At 31.1% G+C, this 21,489-nt stretch overlaps 2 protein-coding genes across 2 annotated transcripts; one reads left to right on the top strand and one right to left on the bottom strand.

The window, feature by feature from the left end:
- The first annotated feature begins 6,136 nt into the window (after positions 1–6,136).
- Positions 6,137–7,141, top strand: LOC109120967 (lachrymatory-factor synthase-like). The gene has a single exon (XM_019215385.3). It carries the CDS (start codon positions 6,461–6,463, stop codon positions 6,974–6,976), a length of 516 nt encoding a protein of 171 aa, XP_019070930.2. The 5' UTR covers positions 6,137–6,460; the 3' UTR covers positions 6,977–7,141.
- An 81-nt stretch (positions 7,142–7,222) lies between these two features.
- LOC101250324 (uncharacterized) lies at positions 7,223–11,206 on the bottom strand. Its single transcript, XM_004245104.5, has 7 exons — positions 10,683–11,206; positions 9,338–9,376; positions 9,080–9,150; positions 8,489–8,553; positions 8,176–8,265; positions 8,002–8,094; positions 7,223–7,897 (listed from the first exon to the last, which is right to left on the bottom strand). Exons 1-7 carry the CDS (start codon positions 11,099–11,101, stop codon positions 7,460–7,462), a joined length of 1,215 nt encoding a protein of 404 aa, XP_004245152.1. The 5' UTR covers positions 11,102–11,206; the 3' UTR covers positions 7,223–7,459.
- Between the last annotated feature and the right edge of the window lie 10,283 nt (positions 11,207–21,489).

Genomic DNA, 21,489 nt, shown 5'->3' on the forward strand with positions numbered 1-21,489 from the left:
AGCATTTTGAGATTTGGGTAAAGCAGATGCTTGCATACCCTTGCTATTTCTTCGACCCTTGTTTTTATTCCTCGATGGTCCTAAAATGACTTTAGGAGCATTTTCTTGAATGCTTGTCTTTCTTTGACTTTGCGGAGTTCGTGGACAGGTGACACTTCAGTTCCAACTAACGACATGCTCAACTCCATATCATAAGCGCGAGTGGACAATTCTTCAAAAGTTTTAGGCTTTATGCCTTACAAAATATAGCGGAGACCCCAATGCATACCTTGAATGCACATCTCTATGCCTGAAGCTTCACTAAGTCTATCTTTACAGTTTAGACTTGCATGCCTTTATCGATTGATGAAGTCAAAGACTGGCTCTTCATTGCGCTGACGTGTGTTTGTAAGTTCCACCATGCTTACAGTACGTCATGTGATATAAAAGCGGTTGAGAAATTCTTGCTCCATTTGTTCCCAACTATCAATGGAACCAGACTCAAGGTCTGTGTACCAATCAAAAGCATTGCCCTTAAGGGAGCGGACAAATTATTTGGCGAGGTAGTCTCCGTATGTCCCAGCATTGTTGCACATTTCAATGAAGTGTGCCACATGTTGCTTTGGGTTTCCCTTACCATCGAACTACTGAAATTTTGGAGGTTGATAACCGGCAGGCATTTTCAAGCTATCAATTCTTGCAGTGTATGGTCTTGCATATGTCAGCAACCTCGTACTTGTCTTTAATGGTTCACATGATGAACTCCTTGATTTTGTTGATGGGAATCGTTCCGTCAGAGGAAACTTGGATCTCTTTAGCATGTTCCACTTGCTTTGAAGAGCGATCAACTGTCTCTTGTACTTGTGGACGTTTTTCCAGGCGCATGGCTTGATTCTTCATCCATCATGCCTTCCATCCTATCAGTCATCTTAACAATTCGAGCATCTTGATCTTGAACATACTTGGTCAAGCCTTCAATAGCTCTTGTCATTCTCGCAAGTTGTTCTTCTACAGATAAAGTGCTAGTCACCATTGCATGTATTACCATAGTAGGTGATGGAGAAAGGTGTTGATTTTTCCGAACATGTGATGCAAACATGTTATGTGGGGTAGATCCAGTGCTCAAGACATCATTGTCAACTAAAGCAAAAGGCTTTTCGTATGTAGATAGGCTCAATTGGGCAAGAACCCTCTCGACCATTTCGGCGATGTCTTCTTTTGCGTCTTTCGCAGAAGACTCCACATTTCTTGGGGACAAACCAAAAGCAACAACAGATTCAGACAATACTCCTGAGGCTTGTTGTCCCAACAACTTGGCTTGATTTCTCGTGATAGGTCTCATGTTTCCTGCAGTAACATCAAGGTTGTTTTCCACATCGATGTAGAATTTGGATCCATCAGTTTTTGCGATTGCAGATGCAAATGCAGACGCGATCCAGATATAGATACAGATTTGGATGCAGATGCAGATCTCGATGCAGATGTGGATATGGATTCCAATTTGGATGCAAATGCAGATACGAATGTAGATCCAGATTTGGGTGCAGATGCAGATTTCGAGTTGATCTTCTTGAAAGTCATCATAATGTTCTTGAATTTGTATTTTGGAAGAGAAAAGATGAGAGGTAAAGATTGTCCCACTGGGCGTTCCAATTTGTTTGCAACAAATTTTAAACATATGAAAAATAAATAAACCATACAAATTGATGGATTATTCATATAAAGAGGTCAAATCTAAATCATCCTAGTTCAAGAAGTATGCCAATAACGCCCTCAAATCATAGATAAATCCTAGGAGAGTAGAATCAAGGGATCAACAGAATTGTACCCGCAATTATCTTGATCAATAAAATGTATGTTTCTTCATATTTTATTTGTTTGATTTATTTATTTTCCATATGCTTAAAATTTGTTGCAAACAGACCGTAAAAATAAATTTTCTCCTTATATTTTTCTTCTTTGATACATAAATTTGGAAGCCATAGTAATGATCGTATATGTTGTCACTTATCTATAGGAGGATTTCTATCGAAAGAAAATAAATCTTTATTAATATATTTTAAAATAAATAAAGGTCTTATTTTCGAAAACTTTATAATTCCATAAATTTATATAAAAGGTCATTAAAATATTATTTTAATTGTATAGAAGATTTTAAAATAACAACTTGCACAAAATTTACATTTATAAAGTAACCAGACATCCATAAAGATATTAAATAATAGATCTTCTTATTGTATAAGCAATATAAAAAGTTAAAGATGAATACTCAAGAATTTTGTGCACCACTAGCCTCCCCAAGAGAAAATAAAATTGAGCGGCGGGGCATTGTTTGGCTGTACACAGACAATTCAGACCAGACGTTATATTATTATAATAAGTAATAAATTATGCTAAAAAAAAGGAATTTTTGGACAAAGTAGCCTTAACATATATTCCCAATTGCCACATCCTACTGGACCACTACCAACTATTTTTGATTGTGATGTAGTAATATAATTATTATTTATTAGTAATTAAAAATTTTGAATTTAAATATTGAATATGAAGAAAATTTAATTAATAACGTCACTCATAAATAAGTTAATATGATATTTAAATTTAATTGAATTTCAATATAAATTTTTAAAACACAAAGTGAATAACAAAACAAAAAAAGTTCCCTCACCTACCTTTAGGCTTCCACCTTTTTATATTTTGTTGAGTTGAATTTATAATTTTATTATTATTAAAAATGTTTAGTAACTTTTTAATAGATATTTCGATAAATTAGAAAGAAAATAATATAATAATAGATTATACGAAATTATTAGTAACTTTTTGTTATTTTAGAGAAAATTTATTTTTCATGATGCATTTATTTAATGAGATGATTTTGTGAGAAATGAATAGAAAATTAATGTTTGATAACATAAGTTTTTTTAATTATTCTTGATGATACAAACAATTATTTCTAATAGTATATATTTAACGAAAATTGTACAAAATAATAAATTACTGATTCAAATTAAATTTTGTATTTATGGTTTTGTTTCAGTGTATTTTATAGGGAACACTTGACATTCGCCTTCCTTCTGAAAGAATCTTACTCGCCCTTCTCCCTCACCCTTCTCACTATGTATAAATACAAATGTATAAATTATGTTTGTATAAAGCGCGATAAAACTGTATATACAAATATATATACACACACACTCGTTTTCCTTATAATTAATTTGAATCAGTAATATATAATTTTTATACACACACACACTTATAATTATACAAATACATATCTTCCGCTACTAGTGCTCTTTTTCCTTTCTCACTTTTTCGTTTTATACAAATACAAATTACAATGTATAATTTGTGTTGTATAAGAGAGAGAGATTTGATATATAAATGTTATTTTGATTCAATTTTATAAAAATTCAATTTTATGTAGATATACAAAGACAATTATTGATACATATACATAGTAATTACATATATACAATTATCTAACCAATATAAATATACAGTCACTGTGTTTTTCTAAAAGTGAGAGTCCTGCCAGCGATTTATACAAATTTGGTACTTCTGCCATGATTTTTACAAATCTAATGCTTCATAGCAAACATACATAAAAATTTGTTATGGAGCGTAATTATACAAACTATAGCCATAACAAACAAATATAATTTTTATGTTTGCTAAACTTAAAATTTATATAAATTAAAGCTAAGAACTTCCTGTGAGGAGTAATTTACCTTTTTAAGTTATTTATTTGATGTAAATTTAGATTAGTTAAATTAATAAATACAAACAGAAGAGAACTTTATATAAAATGTAAGTTAAATTTATTTACTTTAGAAAGTGATGTTTCACTTGAAATACAAAAACAAACTATGATTAGTTATTATACTAGACTAGAATAAAAAATATTATCAAGAATTATTTGATTGACAGATATCATAATTATTAATATTGGCCTTCAATATTGACTTAGAACCACAAACTATATACTGTCAACGCAAGAGAAAAAATAAATAAAACAAAATAGAGCTGTGGGGTATTGTTGGGCTGTGTACAGCCCTCAAAATAGACAATTCAGACCAGACGTAATTTTATAATAATAAATTCTGCTATAAAAAAGGAATTTTTGGACAAAGTAGCCTTCACATATATGCCCGCTTCGACATGGATTATAATATAGTGATGAGAGGTTTTTAATATAAATTTTAAATACGTATAAAATCTTGTTAGAAATATCACTCCAAATTAATTTACGTTAATTGGGATTTTAATGGAGATTTCATAATAAAAAAAATAAATTTAAATTTAGCGACATATTATAATTATAATTTGCATAATTATGTTTCATAAGAAATATTATATTTATTATGGAGCATTAAGTTTGTCTAAATTGCATGCAGGCATTCGTTTGTATAAAAACATTCTATATGTATATTAGTTAGATAATTGTATATATTTAACTACTATGTATATGTTTCGAGTATTATGTTGGTATATTTACGTAAATTTTGAATTTATACACAATTGAATCGAAATAAAACATTTATATATCAAACCTCTCTCTCTATACAATACAAATTATACATTGTAACTTGTATAAAATATGTGTTTGTATAAAGCGAGAAAGAGAAAGACAAAAGAGAACTCTTAGGAGAAGATTTGTATTTGTATAATTATAAGTATATAAGACGATAATATGTGTATTTGTATGTATAGTTTTCTCTCGCTTTATACAAACACAAACACAATGCATACATTTGTGTTTGTATAAAGCGAGAAAAAGAGAAAGACAATAGAGAACTCGTAGGGAAAAATCTGTATTTATATAATAATAATATAAATAGTTGTATATATAGTTTTATCTCGCTTTATATAAATACAAATACAGTTTAACATTTGTTTTTGTATAAAGTGCGAGAGACAAGGGAGAGTTGCGAGCGAAATAGTGGCGATCGAGATTCTCTCCGGAGAGAGGTGAATGACGGATATTTGCCACGAATTATAATTAAATGAAATTGTGATGGTAACACTTAATTTAAATTAATAATTTATTATTTTATATAATTTCTCGTAATAAGAAATAAAAAAAGAAGAGATATATGCCCACACTCTATTGGACCAATATTCCCACTACAAACAGATTCCCTTACCAAAAGGCCCTCGTAGCCTAAATTCAGGCTTCTACCTCGTTGACTTAAGTTTATAATTTATAATATTTTTAAAAAAATGTTTAATAATTATTGTATAAATATATCGGTGGTGAGTAAAAAATAATAAACATCTCTATATGAATTCTGTGAAAAATAAATAGAAAAAGAATTATATTTTATAATATAATTTTTTCACTAATTCATTATGAAAAAAAATCTTTAATTTTAGTAGTGTATAATTAAAAGTGGAGATTGTATGACATTATTTCAATTTAACCAAAAATAAATAAAAATGGAGTTATAGTGTATTTGTGCCAGTTAGATTTACGTCTCATTTTCTAATGTCCACTGCCTTATAAGTTAGATCTATCAATTTTCAATGTGTGACGACGAAATTTCTCATTTTATTAATTGAAAGTAAGATTTTTTTTCTTTACGTTTTTAGTTTATTTATTTAACGTAAATTTAAATTAATTGAATCAGTGAATATGACTACCCAACAATTAAACAAAACAAAGTTAAATTTATCTACTTTAGCAAGTGATATTTCACTTTAAATCTTGAAATTCAAAAGCAAGCTATGTTAATTAATTTCAGGATTCAGATTAATAAGTATCTATAGTCCAAAAACAATTATTAAATGACCAAATAGCGATATTTAATTTATGGGATCTTTAAATCAGATTTTATCAGATTTGAATAAATAATCTTTCTGATTCATTTTTGTTATCACTAATCATTAAAAATAATTTATTTTGTGTTGTTTTGTATTATTTTAATGGTATAATAATAAAATAATTTGTATATATCATTTTTTTCTTATGACATGATACCATGTATCAATAAATTAAATGATACGTCTATAGGAAAAAAAGGGTACGAGGTATAAATACTATATATGAAAAAATAGGGTGAGAGATAAAATAAATAATTAAATAGTAAGTAAAGAATAACTGAAAAGAAAATACTAAAATAATAATGATAATATCATATAAAATACGCAAATATATTTAATAAAAATATTATATTTAAATTAACAATATAATAGAGGTATACACCTATCCAAATAATAATATTTTCGACGTGTAAAGAGAAAAAAATGAATAGTAAAATAAATGGGAGGAAGAATCTAGGTGGTACTAAATTACTTATTAATTAGGACCCTTTATTTAATGGTCGATCTTGACTAGCTAGTGTCAATGTTCACATATACTCTTTTAGTATATGAATTATATTCAATTTAAGATAATCATAATCTTCTTATATAAATAATACATAGGGCAGCTAAATCAATTCTATAGAAAAGTTGGTCCTTATTATTATTCATTTCTGCTTGTATGGCAACCCAACAACTTGAGTCCAAATGGGAAGGCAAATTTATAGTCAATCTAAAACATGCCAAAGCTGAACAAGTATGGCCACTCCTTGAAGATTTCTTCAACTTCCACAAATGGCTACCAAACATTGACACTTGTCACCAAATTGATAGTGATAATAAAGATGAAATTATCCGCTACTGCGCTAGCACCACGCCCCTATCGTCAGGCGATGGGGAAGCGATCATCAAGTGGTGTCACGAGAAGTTGCTGACGATTGATAAGATAGAGCGATGTATCAGCTATGAGGTCTTAGATAACAATATCGGGATCAAGTATTATGTATCTACGTTGAAAGTGTTGTCATTGGATGAGGGCGGGTGCCAGATCGAGTGGTTGTTCGTTGCTGATCCGATTGATGGGTTGACTTTGGAATTATTTTCGGGTTATAATAACTCATCCCTCCAAGGCATGGCTGAAAATATTGAGAAAGCTCTAGAATCGTCTAAGCTAGGTGATTTTGTGTGTTCTAATTAATAAGCAGGGAAACTAGTTTTTGATTGCTTCTTCCGCTATTTCAATTAATTTATGTGATATTTTCAATTCCTTCTAAAAATAATATCTCATACAAAAAGAGATATTTTTGGCTTACAACTTTTTGTATGAATCATGACTAATTCAGATCGATTCTTTCTAGTTGAACTATTGAGTGGGTTGTTTTTAATGTTTCTCAAGATCTAAGTTTACATTTCTTATATGTGTCACGTTTAACTGGTCGAATAATTGAATGAGCAAGATAATCTTTTACCCAACATAGAGAAGATTGTGTTGTGTTCATAGAATACATAGTCTAAAGATCAGCAACACTAATTTTACTACTACACACACTATACAAGCTTGGATAGTGGGAATCATCTTTGTAATTCCATTGGAGAAGAGAAGCAAAGTAGGATAACTGATGAAATAAATAAATAGAACAGCATCCCCTTTGATCAATCAAAACACTAATGATTTAGAAAACTAGCACTGACTATACACATTTGCAAGATTGCCAGAATCTAACTTCTTGTGCATCCAATCAATGATATCCTGGGCAATTTCTTCACGCTCAGGCTCAAATAGAAGATCGTGCAAGAATCCATCATAAAGTTTAATGTCTTTGAATTCAGAAGCAGCCTCATTGTACAAATCTTGAGAAGCCAATGGATCAGTCACTCTATCAGCAGATCCATGGAGGACTAAGAATGGGACAGTGACTGACTTGAAGTTCCGCATCAAGTAAGACGAGATACGCAGAATCTCATGCCCTGTCCTCACCCTCAAAGGCCCAGTATACACTAGAGGGTCAGAATACTTAGCCACCAGTGCGGCAGGATCCCTTGAAACAGGGATTCCCCTTTTGTGAGAACCTTTGAACTGGTACCTAGGTGCAACCAATGAAAAAATTGGTGCCACAGCCTGCATTTCGATAACAAACACAAAGTTAATGAAAGAAGACACTGCTGTGAAAACACATTCATCAAAGCACACGAAAATAACCATATAAGGGTTAGGCGCCTTACACTAACAATAGGATTTGCAGGTTTCACACGCAATGCTGGTGAAGTCAATATGATGCCCTCCACCATGTTTTCAATATGTGGATAAGAAGCTGCCTGTGCAAGGGAGCAGAATAATCAATGAAAATACTTAGGGTTTCAGAATGGTCGAAGCTAACTTCACTTCAAAAGCCTTACCTTTAAGACCACCGCTCCTCCCGTTGAATGACCAAAGAGGAAGCATGGTATACCAGGGTTGTCAAACTTGACCTTTTCCAAGAAAGCCCCCTGTATAAACATGAAAAGAATATAGTGGGTAAATTGGCAGGCTCTATGGATGAGGCAAGAAAACAATGAAAGAAAGATGAATGTAGAATGAAGATCACAGTTTCAGCTTGTTACTTAGGAGTGGCTATCCAGTTCAAGAAAATAATAGGAATAGAATCCTCAAGGAAAAGAGTTCATATATGGCAGAGATGGAGCATGAAAAATAAAAACAGTGACAACTTACTGTGTCTGCCACAACATGGTCCAAAGATGGCACGTATCCATGTAATCCATCACTCCCTCCATGACCTGTCACACAGAATAACTCTGTCATTTGTTAAGAAGTATCAACCATCCACTTTGACTACTAGCATAATCAATCATAACAATCAGCTCAGAGAAGCTTATTTAATTATCCATGAATCAGAGGAAGACATACTTAATGCATGTAGCCCAAAATCAACACATTTTAGAAGAAGAACAAACTTTGTGAGGTATCTGTGAGAGAAGTATAATCCTGATAAGAGGCTATCTAGTAAAGAAACATCAGGGAAAAAAGGACCAACTTCATCCATGGAAAAGAATATAAAGAAAGGACCACGATTGAACAGACACAATGAGAAAGAAAATGATGAAGTTATACACACACTCTTCCATAATTGACCTTTTGGTAGCCATTCTAACGATAAGGCAAGTTTGTTTTAGCATCCTAAGAATGACTGTGTTACCCTTTCACATGATTAGAGTGAAATACTAGAATGTGCGATCATAAAGTGGTCACTACAGGACCTCTAACCAATTTAAACAAGGTCTTCAAAATGAAGGATAAAAGTACCTATCCAGTCCATTGCATACACCCCAAAGTTGCAGGAGTTCAGTTGCCTAGCAAAATGAGCATATCGTCCACTGAAATGAAATATAAAAGGAATATCGTCATCCAACTAGTTAAGCCAACATTTGTTCTGTACTCAATACTGAACTGAGAAGGCTTAAACAACTCGCATTAGCAAAAACACCTATTCTTCAAAAAAAAAAAAAAACAGCTACCCCTCTCCTCCCAACATTTTATTTTCAAAAGTCAATGAACAGTTACCTGTGCTCATTCAGTCCATGGATGATGATAATTATGCCCCTGAAACGAAAAATCCGTCCATTAAGAAACAATTAAAGAAAAACACTAAAACATTAAAAGAGAGATGGTCAATTTATAGTAGATTAGCAAACATAAATATCAGAACTTGCAGCACTACTGCTCCTTAATACCCCAACAAAGTGAGTGAATTTTGTCAAATTATCAGACTCAGCCTTAGCAATAAAAAGAGAAAGGGTATTCCTAATGTTCTATAACAAGCTTAGGATTACTATGATCAGGAGCAATAGTGATGCACAGTTTTTAGTTTTCTCTTATAAGTCTAATATTGATCGATCTATTCAAATGGAAATCACTCGCCTTCTAAGATAGCACTCTACCTTAAAGGATTTAAGGAGGAATTGTCTAAAACGTGAAGCCAAGTCTAGGAAATTCAACCTAAGCCTTTTTCCTGATGAAAGCAGTAAAACACATTTGATCACTGGTAGATTCTGGCTTGCATTTCATGTCCTAGCAAAGTAGAATAATTTTAAAAACTCAATATTAATGCTCTTAACTTGCCAATCAAATTCATGTCTATTTGTTCTCATATGCAATATAAAACGACCATGCACAAACAAAATAAGATACTCATGTACAAATTATCACTTCAAATACTTGCAATTTTCTTGTTAAAGGAGAGTAATTTATCAGAAAAAACTGAAAATGAGCATCCCTAGTATATCTGTTAATAAAATCAAGTCAAATAAATCACATGGGGTAAAGCTAACATAGAAATGAAAAATAGTTTCATTGGGTATGCTTAACTGCCTTCTGTACTTGAGGTAAATGAAAGTCAGCAAGGGGTGATGAACCCATGCAGTTATATTTTCCATACTTCAATGCTGAAATAACCATATCCCAATTCACCCCATTCCCCCAAAACACGACGAAGGAACAATTCTTTGCCAAGTTAGTATCAAAATCAAAGTCTTATTTTGATAACCCTTGCGTCCAGACCAGCTTGTGCGCACAAGGCTAAAACACGGGGAAGAAATCACTAGTGTTTTGAACCTAAGAACTCAATCCACTTTATTGAGCACTAGGCCACACCTTCATTCGTTCAATTCGGTTTTTTCCTCCCATATATTAGATCCCCATACCTCCACACACCCGTGATTGCAAAATTAATAAACATGATGTATGACTCAATTCCAAATTAATTACCTGTATGAATCCTCTTTATTCATGCTTTATCATAAATTGACTTGCTTATATTATACATAAACCATCAACCTTCTACAAACCCCTTCACCTCAATTCTATCTTTATAAAAACAAACATAACAATATTTCGAAAATGAACCTACCTCAATTCATCTGTAACCGGAAACCACGATCGGCAAAACAAAGCATTCCGACGAGCCCCAAAGAACAAAGACGTATTCCAACGGCAGCTCACACCGTCATTCTCAACCGTCATATCTAACGCCTCAGCAAGAGCCCTCCTTCTCTGCGTATCCTCTTCATCCCTCCGCAAAGCAAATTTCCTCCTCTTCCCCAACACCGCCGTAGTAGCTGCAGATGGCGAAGGCGGAGGAGACGAAGGTGACGTGGAGAACCTCCGTCGAGACAGAAGAATTACCCATAGGAAAATAGACTGTATAAATATAATTAGTCTCCGGTAAGTTTGGTATGAGAAAACTGACCGGTGAAGATTTTTGAAAAGAGGAATTATCCGACCACTTGCGCCGGAAGTAAGCTCCTCCACCGGCAACGAAGATTCCATCAAATGAAGAAAAAAAAATTATGTGAAAATTGAAGAATGAAGCTTTTGTGAATGGGGTTTTTGTTGAGAAAATAATGGAAAAATATTTATTTATGGAGAAGATGATGACTTTTTCTTTAAAAAGGAAAATGTTGAAAAGGAAGAAGTACACGGTTTGATTCCGTGTGGAGAGGTACAGGGAGTTATATGTGCAACTGATGACGTGGCTAATTTTGAGTGGATAGTCAAAATAGGAAGCTTGAAAATTGAAAAGAGGTTACACTCTTGTCGCACTATTTATTACTCCACAATCAAAAAGTACCAAACTAAACAAAACAAAACAAAAAAAGTATAATTTTTAATATTATTGAACAAATAAAAATAGCTATAAAACTAACTTCTTAACCCCTACTTAACACGCTATAAACTATTCCATTCTTTTTTTAAAAAAAATTAGAAATCATATATATTGGTAATTACTAAGAACTTATTTTGGTCCTACTAATAAATGCAAGTAATAACAATTCTCTTCATTCCTATTTATGTGTTAGATTTTGACTTGGCATCAAAAAAAAAAAGGTATAGTAAATATATTATTTATCGATTGAGTTTCAAAAATATTTTTTTTAAAAAAATTATGTGTATAAGCAAATATATAATAGTTAATCACTTAACATAGTTATAGTTTGTCTTACTTATAATTTGCAGCTTATTTTTAGCTATCATTGTGCAGGTCAATTTTTTAGTTTTGTATAATTCACACGTTTGTATAATTCAAAAATTTGTATAATATGTTTATATAACTTTAGTCTAATTCATAATTTGTATAATTATTTACACTTTTAATATTTGTAATTGTATAAATTCGTTATTTTAAGTTTATACAAAAATAACTGAATTAAACAAATATACCCGAGAATTATATAAACCTGTGAATTATATAAATCTGTAAATTATACAAATGAGATAGCTTAAATGAGCTACAACCCATAAAGATGCAAATTATAGTTATGAAACATAATTAAATTTATTGTAATACTATTTGCAAAAGTCCCTAACTGTTTACTATATTTGTCAAAAAGAATAACTTAATGTAATATATAAGGGTATAAAAAGAAAAAAATGGTACAAAAAGAAAAAAAAATATTTTTTATATGTTATAAATAACAAGTAAAAGAAAAATTAAATTAAGAAAATATTTAGTAAATAAATAGGGACAAAAGAGAACACTTAATTGATTGTTATATATATATTTGTGTACTTCCTTTTGTATATCTCTAGTACATTGCATTCAAAACAGAATATATGATTTCTAGCGTAGAAGTAAATGACTTTGCCATTGTTTAATAATAAATGAAAAAATTAGAAGATAAATTAATGTATTTGGTGTTTTATTTCTGCCATGGAACTTATACGTTAGTGAAAGGAAGGGTATTTGAAAAAAAAACAAAAAAGTACTTTGGAAAGTTCTATGCATGGAAGATTATTAAATATTAAATAATGAATAGAAGTTGAAATTTGTGGAGTTCCCTATACAACAATTTGCGGAGTAAACAAGTATTTTGGCATCCATATCAAAAAGGAAAAAAATTGTTTGTATTGAGTGTTGATATTAAAGTAATGTGTTTTTTATTAGTATATGATTTAATAAAGTAAAATAAATTATAAATATGACACGTATGTATTAGCTTGGTATAAATATTCAGTACGGATTCTTTACTCTTCCTATTTTATCAGTTCATTTTTTATTTAGTCTTTCTATTAAAAAAATAATAATTAACTCGGTAAATTTATCATTTTAACTTTATTAATAGATCAATATTTCAAAATCAATTTATTTATTAGAGAGGTTTCACTTTTTAAAATGAATTAACTCCGTAAATAAATTAAAGTATAATAGGTATACTCTTTCCGTTGAATAATAATTGTCCACTATCCTATTTTGAAATATTTAAAAGTATTTATCTACCTTATGATTTTAATGGATAATTTTACACCTAGTTCCTAATTTATCATAATAATTAATTATAGTCATTTTTCTAATACATTTTTTAAGATATTGTATATATTATTTAAAAAAGGGTGATATAATAAATTTATAGTTCTATTTCTATAATATTTATAAGAAATGTATAAAGTCAATAATGAATAGGTATTATTGAATATATGTAGTACTTTTTCTTGATTTGTATAAAATAACAAGTAAAAAGGAACAAGTAAAATTAAATTTAACAAGTAAAAAAGGACAAAGGTATACTAGATTTTATGTGCTCAAGGATGTCAAAGTCAAGCTCAATCGATTCAATTGTTATAATTTGTTCAAGTTTGGTGGATTTTGATATGTTTCTTTATTACATCAATCCATTCTAAGTTATTAATAATTATTAATATGTAATTCTAATAGATTCATGAGATAATTAGAGTTGTTAAAAAAGGTCAGTTCAAACATTATAGGTCCAAAAATTTGATAGCCTGGGTGGGTCGATTTTTCATTAATTTGGAAGGATCTAAAAATGTTTAATCTTACCCAATTTTAGAAGGGCTGCAGGCTGGAGTGGACTAGCCTTTTTTCAAACTTGAAATTCTATAACTTCAAGAAAATAATAAAATTTTAAAAGCAAATATGACAAACAAATGTAATGTTTTAATAACACTAGCAAAAAATTTAGTGTGCTTAACATGTATCTAGGATGCTAGATAGCAAGATGCATATATCTGATGTGAAACATCCTAAATATGCAAGCGAGATAAGAGGTGGCGAGGGAGATGAGAGGAAGGCTCAACACGAAATTTATTTATATATCTTAGATACATGCAAATCCACTTAGATAGAGTATATATCTCGAACAAATTACACCTAATTTTAAGTCTTCTAAACGCATCGAAATTTATAAAATTCTTAATATTACAATATAATGTACATCTAAGTAATTAACTCATACATTAGTGAGATTTCTACAAGTTATCATTAAATAAATAGTTCTGACTCATGAACAATACTGATGAAGGTCCAAAGATCAAGGCTTATATGAATCGAACTTATAAACTCCAATTTTAAATAGGTTTGAAGAATCTTTTTACAATTCTACCTATAATAACAAATTGAATTTCGCCAACTCTATGAGCTAAATCTATTTTGACATCTCTAATAATAATGATGATGATAATAATAATAATAATAATAATAATAATAATAATGATAATAATAATAATAATAATAATAATAAATTATTAGATACTAAAAATTGTTTGAAAAATAAAAATAAAAATTAATTCTTAGTAAAAATTAAAGTTGATTTTGTCACTAACAAAATGAGTGAGAAATTTAGTTAAACTACATAAATTAGGTCCAATGACCTAAGAATTTTGCTGCCACGTTAGTCCTAATAGGGGATTTCAGTCACCAACATTCTTGCTAGCCTACATTCCTTATCATTTTTTTTTCTTAACCAATTTTAACGATACTGTAAGTGAAATAATAATAGTTAAATAATTTTTAAATTATAAAGTAAAATTAAGTGTATTCCTAATTAAATGATTTTCAAGTAATAAAATAAAATTGAGTTAATGAACTATTCTACATTGAGTAACCATTCAGATATTAGCGTACACGTACTCATTGACTTCGTTATTTTGCCTAAGAAGTAAATAAAATAATTATAATAAGTTGTTATTACTAATATCTGCAAGAGAAAAATATTCCAGCAGCAAACTGCTTTTATTTTCCTTCCAGAATTAAATGTTTACTGCTACTTCTGATTTTACGTTATTTTCAATTTTTTTAAAGATCCAGCATCAAAGTGCTTTTATTCCTTTCAAAATCCAAATGTTTACTGCTAAATCTATTTTGTGTTTATAACATCTCGCAATTTGAAATAGTTAAAAAGAAGCTAAAAACTGAAAATAGTTATTTTTTGAAATAATAAAAAAATCTGAAAATTTGTTTAAGTTAAGTAAAGTGAGGTTTTTGGTCAACTTCAAACGGCTATAAATCTTAACTCATGATGAGTTAGTGTACTTTCTGATATGTTTGAAAAGATCTTAGAATAATCTTTCTAACACCACTGAGTTTGCACAATTTCGAGTTCGTTTGAGAAAATTATGCCTTTTGAAAGTTAGGATGTTGGAATAAGGAGGCCCCATCCGAATTTTAAAGGGTAGTTCAGTCTTTTTCTTGCCCAATTAATTTATTTCGTTTTTGGTGATTAAGTTAGGGTCTATATAAAATTAGATCAGTTTACACTTTTACAAAAATACTCTAGGAAGAGGAGAAAGGAGAAAAGAGAAAAGAAGCAAGATTCGACAAGATCATCGAGTTTTGCTTGTGGATTTCGTCGGGGGTGATCCCTACAAGGTATGTGAGTTCACATAGCCAGTGGCGGATGCACATTCAAGTGCATGGGTGCTTCAGCACCCATTACATTTGGAGACAACAGTAATATAATTTGTATGAATATGTAAATTGAGCACCCATTTTGGTACCAACTTCAAATTACAAATAGTTAAACACCCATAACTAAGAAACCCTGGATCCGCCACTACACATAGCGCTGGGTTAGTTCACTCACGCGCCAATCATGATTTATTTCAGCGTTTTAAGTTCTTAAAAGCTTAGAAATTGAATTCATGATGGATTTGTTGTAGTTATATTAAATTCTTGATTCATTGAAATTGTTGAGGAGTTGTTCAATCTGAATACATGATTTTAGGTTTGATTTTCTGTAGAATTTGATGTACTTTAATCATATAATCCATTCGAAGTGTTTGGGGAAAGAATCCACGAGTTTAGAGGGTATAGAGTTGAAAAGCGAAGAAGAAATTTCGTCGAACCCATTCTGCATTTTGAAAATTTGTGTTTTCGCAGAGCGATCACAGACCTTTCTACCTCAAAAGTATTTTCGCCACCAAAATTGAATTACATCTCTGCTTTGCGAAGCAGCTTTCCAGTAGTGATTTCTTGATCGTTTCTCATGATTAACTATCTAAAATCATTCCAACACATCATGAGATCTTTCCTATCACAAATCATGATCCTTGAATCCATAAACTAAATTCAAGGTGAGTTAAGATTCAAGTCAAGAAAAATTAAGAGTCTAGTCAAGAGAAGTTACAAGCCAAGTCAAGAGAAGTTAAGTGTCAAGTCAAGAGCAGTTCATAAAGTTTTTAGAAGTCTTTTACAAATGTTTTAACTTTGTTTTATGACTTGAGTTTTGAGTTCAATAAACAGTAAAATTGAAGTTCATTTCTTCAAAAGTATATGGAGATTATGTATTCCAAAAGAGTAAATGTTTTCATATTTAAACAAGAAAAGAAATGAGATTTTCAAAAGTGCCTTTGAGCTAGTTTTTCAATAAAGAATAAATGTTTTCACATTTCAATAAGAAAGGAAATTAAGATTTTCAAAAGAGCCTTTGAGCTAGTTTTCAGTTAAAGAGTAAATGCTTTACAATTAAGCTAGAGAGGAAACTAAGATTTTCAAGATAACATCTAAGCTAAGTCTTTGAGCAATTATCTCAAACCATAGAAAGAAGTTATGCTTCTAAGCATAAAGAGCTAGTATATTTTGGGAGTAGTATTGAACACCGATATGAAGGAGAGTTCATATAACTCACAACCCCCTAAAACCATGTAGCCATTATGGATAGAAAGGACCATACTTTTTAGATGATTTCTTATTGTTTTTTAGCATAGACTAGTGGATCCACTTAGTAAAGACGTCTTATATGACGACAAAGTATATGACAATTTTGGAAGCATGAGCGAGACACTGTATCATCAATATAACTCTTAAGTGATGATTGTCGGTTAAAGAAACTCCCACAATTAAGACTAGCAACGGATCAGAATGGAACCACTGGACCGGCACGAATCGGTACTATACCGAAACGGAACGAGTTGACCGGTTCGTTGACCGACACCGAAATGAACCGGACCGGAATTATCAAGACGAATACTTGATTTCGTCTAGTCCCACTATATACCGGGATGAAACAGGAATGAAACTGGATGGGATAAACGGGACGACACATTTAGTTATTTCAAAAAATATTTTTTAAAATTACGAAATTATGATTTTTTTTATTTTTTCTAAGTTTAAATTAATAGTTTTTAAATTTATAATTTAATTTTTTACTTAAGTTTATAACATTTCAAAATTTGTAACTTTTAAAGTTATATTTATTTAATAGTTCAAAATGATTTTTTTTATAATTTTAAATAAATAAGTTTATCGATAACTCTCCTCATTTGTCAAGTTTTAGAATATTTTCTTCTGATAAATTTAAATTACCTTATTTTCGTCACAACCGGTTAAATATGTTCAAATATTTTATCATTTTTTATTAGGTTGTTATTTTGTTAAATTCACGTCATTAGTATATTTATTACATTTATTTTTTTATAATCATTTTATTTGTTACATTTATTAACATTTATTTTATATTTCTAGCACAGTCTAGAAAATTATTTAAATACGAGTGAGTTTTACATACACAGTTGATAGATAATTTAAGGCCACAATTCCAAGCCCACAAAATTTGAGCCTATTACATATAATTATTTTTTTTCTATTTAGGGCTTTATGAGGTAAAAAAAGGTTGGACGGATTTGTAGGGATGTAAACGTTAATTAATAAATAATAATTAATTGGAATCGGATCAGAATCGAAATAAATTGGGATAAATCGGTACCGTACAGCGGTACCAAATTGCGGTTCCATTCCGTTCCTCATATCGATTCACGATGTCTTATTCCATTCCGTAGGCAACCGAATCGGACCGGTATCGGTACAACCCGGTCCGTTGTCCAACCTTACCCACAATAGTATTTTGTATTTTTATATACGTCAGATATAATTATATTTTTATATACAAATAGAGTTCATATTGTATCTTTGCATATATACGCCATTATCATTGTGTTTCTAAATAAACAGAATTAAAGTTCATGTTTTAAAGCTTTTCTTTGTATTGCATTTATTTACATTGCTTTCTATTGAAATTAGTTGAGTTCAGTTTACTTAAGTAAAGGCTAGGTAAGTGTTTCTTTCGGACTCTTTCCAAGCTTATGTCTTGTTTTAGTATTTCAACTCGCATACTCTTGTATTCAATTTATTGATATTAGTTGGCCTGCATCATATTATGATGCAAACACAGGTAATCATAATCAGCACGCAGCACACCGTTGATCCAGTGAGCACTCTAGAGTCAGTTAGTGAACTTCCTTGTATTCCAGAGGACTCTTTTAATTTATTGCTTTCAGTGATTTTACTAGTTCATTAGGATGTCATCGGGTTTGTCCCTAACATCCATCTCAATTGTTTTAGAGGCTTCATAGTTTGCAGTCAGATGTTAGTCCATTTATTATCTTTTTGTTATTTAATTATGTTCATACTTGAGTTGTCATTTTAGCTAAGTTAAATGTTTAATGTTAAAACATCATGCATTAAGTTCGAGATAGTTGAGATATTTAGCATTTGAATATTTTTCTTTATGTTTTAAGTCTTTCGTTGAGTAAATAAGTCAGACCAAGAATTCGTTTGAGGCCAATAATGATTCTCGAGTGTCCGTCTCATCTAAGTGTAGGCTCAGAAGCGTGACTTTATGTTTTAGGTGTATTTATACCATCAGGACATCTATTAGATAATTGTTGTGATATAGTCTATAAATATATCTATTAATAAGCCATCTTACTGTTATCGGATAATAAAGATGATATTAAAAAAAATAAAAATTATAAACAGAATGTCTTTTATGTGAAAAATAACGACCTACCAAATATATTTTTCTAAACGTAGCATATACATTAATGTATGTGTCCACGTATAATTCAAAATTTTATTTATTTACGTAAATTGAAGAATAAAAGTTTGGGTACAAGCAAAAATACATATTCGGGGCCACATATTACATATATTTGATAAATCTTCCTATAGATATGTATAATTTTTGTATAAAGTAAAACTTAACTAAATTTTTGAATACGTTAATAAATAAATGTATAAAATTACAAAAAAAAAATGGATTCATAGATAATAAGATTTTAATTTAGTTACTGTATATATCTGAAATTTCGGTCATAATTTAGGGATATTCATATCTTATCCCTATTTTTAATTAAAAATAATAATTATTTATATTACTTTGTATAATTTACAATTTTTTAATGTATTCATTCGTTAATTGTTTTTTACCTATATAATTCTTAAACATTCTTATGAAATTTTTAACTGTCACTGTTACTGAATTGTCGTTAAAAATAATTAAACATAAAAAAAATGAGCGAGAACTAGTTTTTCACATGTATGATGTGTGAAGCAGTCTGAATTTGTACAGAGAAAAATGCAAAATGACCGAATGCTGAACACTTATTAATTTCCATGTAAATCATTCAACATTTTGAAAAATCTTCCCATGTATCTTTAAACGAGGGAAGTATTGGAAACACTTCTAAATTATATGTAAATCATTAGTTTTACTTTTTGAATTATTAACAATTTTTAAAAAAAAGAACCTTTAATTTACTTGATTGACTAAACTTCAACACACCCCTAATCTTGCAACCCGAATATAATATACTTTTAATTTTTCATCAAGTTTAGAAGTGTTTTCAACACTTCTTTCAACTTTTTATTAAGAGTCTCATACTTCTATAAAAGTTCGTGACCAGTTTCTTATGTCATGCAATATATCGACGTGTAGGGCTGTGTATCGGTCGGTTCGATTCGATTTTGAAGTTTATCGGGTTGTCTTATTGGTTATCGGTTTGTGGAGATGCTAAACCGTTATAAAACCATTAAGATATTGAATTATCGGTTATTGATTTATCAGCTTTTAATCGTTATCGGTTCGATTATCAATTTAACCGTTAAGATTTGACACAAAAGAAAAAACATTGAAAATCACTTAGAAACAAGGTGACAAACCAAATAAACCGTGCACTTAAGTTCACATGTTACATCTTGGTCAAACGCAAACACTTTTACATTGTTGAATAACCAGACAACCAAAAATAAAAGTAGGTGTAACGACCTGTTAGTCGTTTTGAGCAGTAGAGTTTATTCTGGTAATAGCTGTCTGGGTCGACGGATCCCGGACCGTCGTGGGCACGACGGACCGTCGTGGGCACGACGGACCGTCGAGGGGGTCTCGTTCCAAAACACTTAGATTCTAAAAATTTGGGTAATGAGAACAACTCTCTGAACTTCGCGACGACATGGCAGGACGGACCGTCGTGGGCACGACGGACCGTCACAGACCCTTTAATGAAATTCAGTCTCTGAACTTTGTGACGGAAGCAGCAGGACGGACCGTCATAGGCACGACGGGCCGTCACAGGCTGCGTAACCTTGACTGGGTCAGATTTCTGTTAAATGTTTTAAGGGGCGTTTTGGACTATTTCTGCTTATAATTATAAAGTTAGTGGGTTAATGTTAATAATTCAATTACTTGGGGGTTAAAGGTGATAACCTTGAAATAAATAGTGGGTTACTTTTACCATCTTTTATACTTAATTATATGGTAATTAGGGTAAAAGAAAAAGAGTTTGAATAAGGAAAAATAGAAAGAACAAAAGAGAGGGACGAACGAGCGAGAGAAGAGAGAATGAAGAGGAAAGCAAAGACCTTGAGGAGTAGCTTGCGTGATCACGAATTCTTCGGTGGAGGTAGGTTATGGTTTATGCTATTTCATAGTAAACTCTTAATAGCGAATGATATGTATTGGGTAGTATTGTAAAGTCTTACATATGCTTAATTGTATGCTTGCATGATGTGATTATGTAATTGTAATGGGTTGGAAAGATGAGGTTGTGAAGCTTAAACCTAAAACCCTCTGTGTTAATGATGATGCCTTGGTATAAAAGAAGGCTTGATGAACTAAAAGAATGAGGTTAGTGGATCAGGTGTCACGTTCCGACACCAGGATAGTAGTAGTGAATCGGGTGTCACGTTCCGACACCAGGATAGTAATTGTGGATCGGGTGTCACGTTCCGACACCAGGATAGTAATAGTGGATCGGGTATCACGTCCCGACACCAGGATAGTAGTAATGGATCGGGTGTCACGTTCCGACACCAGGATAGTAGTAATGGATCGGGTGTCACGTTCCGACACCAGGATAGTAGTAGTGGATCGGGTGTCACGTTCCGACATCAGGATAGTAGTAAAGGATCGGAGTGTCACGTTCCGACACCAGGATAGTAAAAGAATGAATCTTGAATCATGTTTATATACTCAGGTTTAAAGAAACTATTTTCCAAACGAGTATGGTGTGGAGGAGTGAGTCCTCATAGATGCGCTTGGGTTGTGGCCAATGGTTATGGTACTTGTTGTTGTTGTCTGTTGAGTATTGTAGTTGATTTTATGTTATTATATGATATATGTTGTTTTCTATTTTGAGTTGGCCGATGA

Source organism: Solanum lycopersicum, chromosome 8, assembly GCF_036512215.1.
Source record: "Solanum lycopersicum chromosome 8, SLM_r2.1".
NCBI classification, from domain to species: Eukaryota; Viridiplantae; Streptophyta; class Magnoliopsida; order Solanales; family Solanaceae; genus Solanum; species Solanum lycopersicum.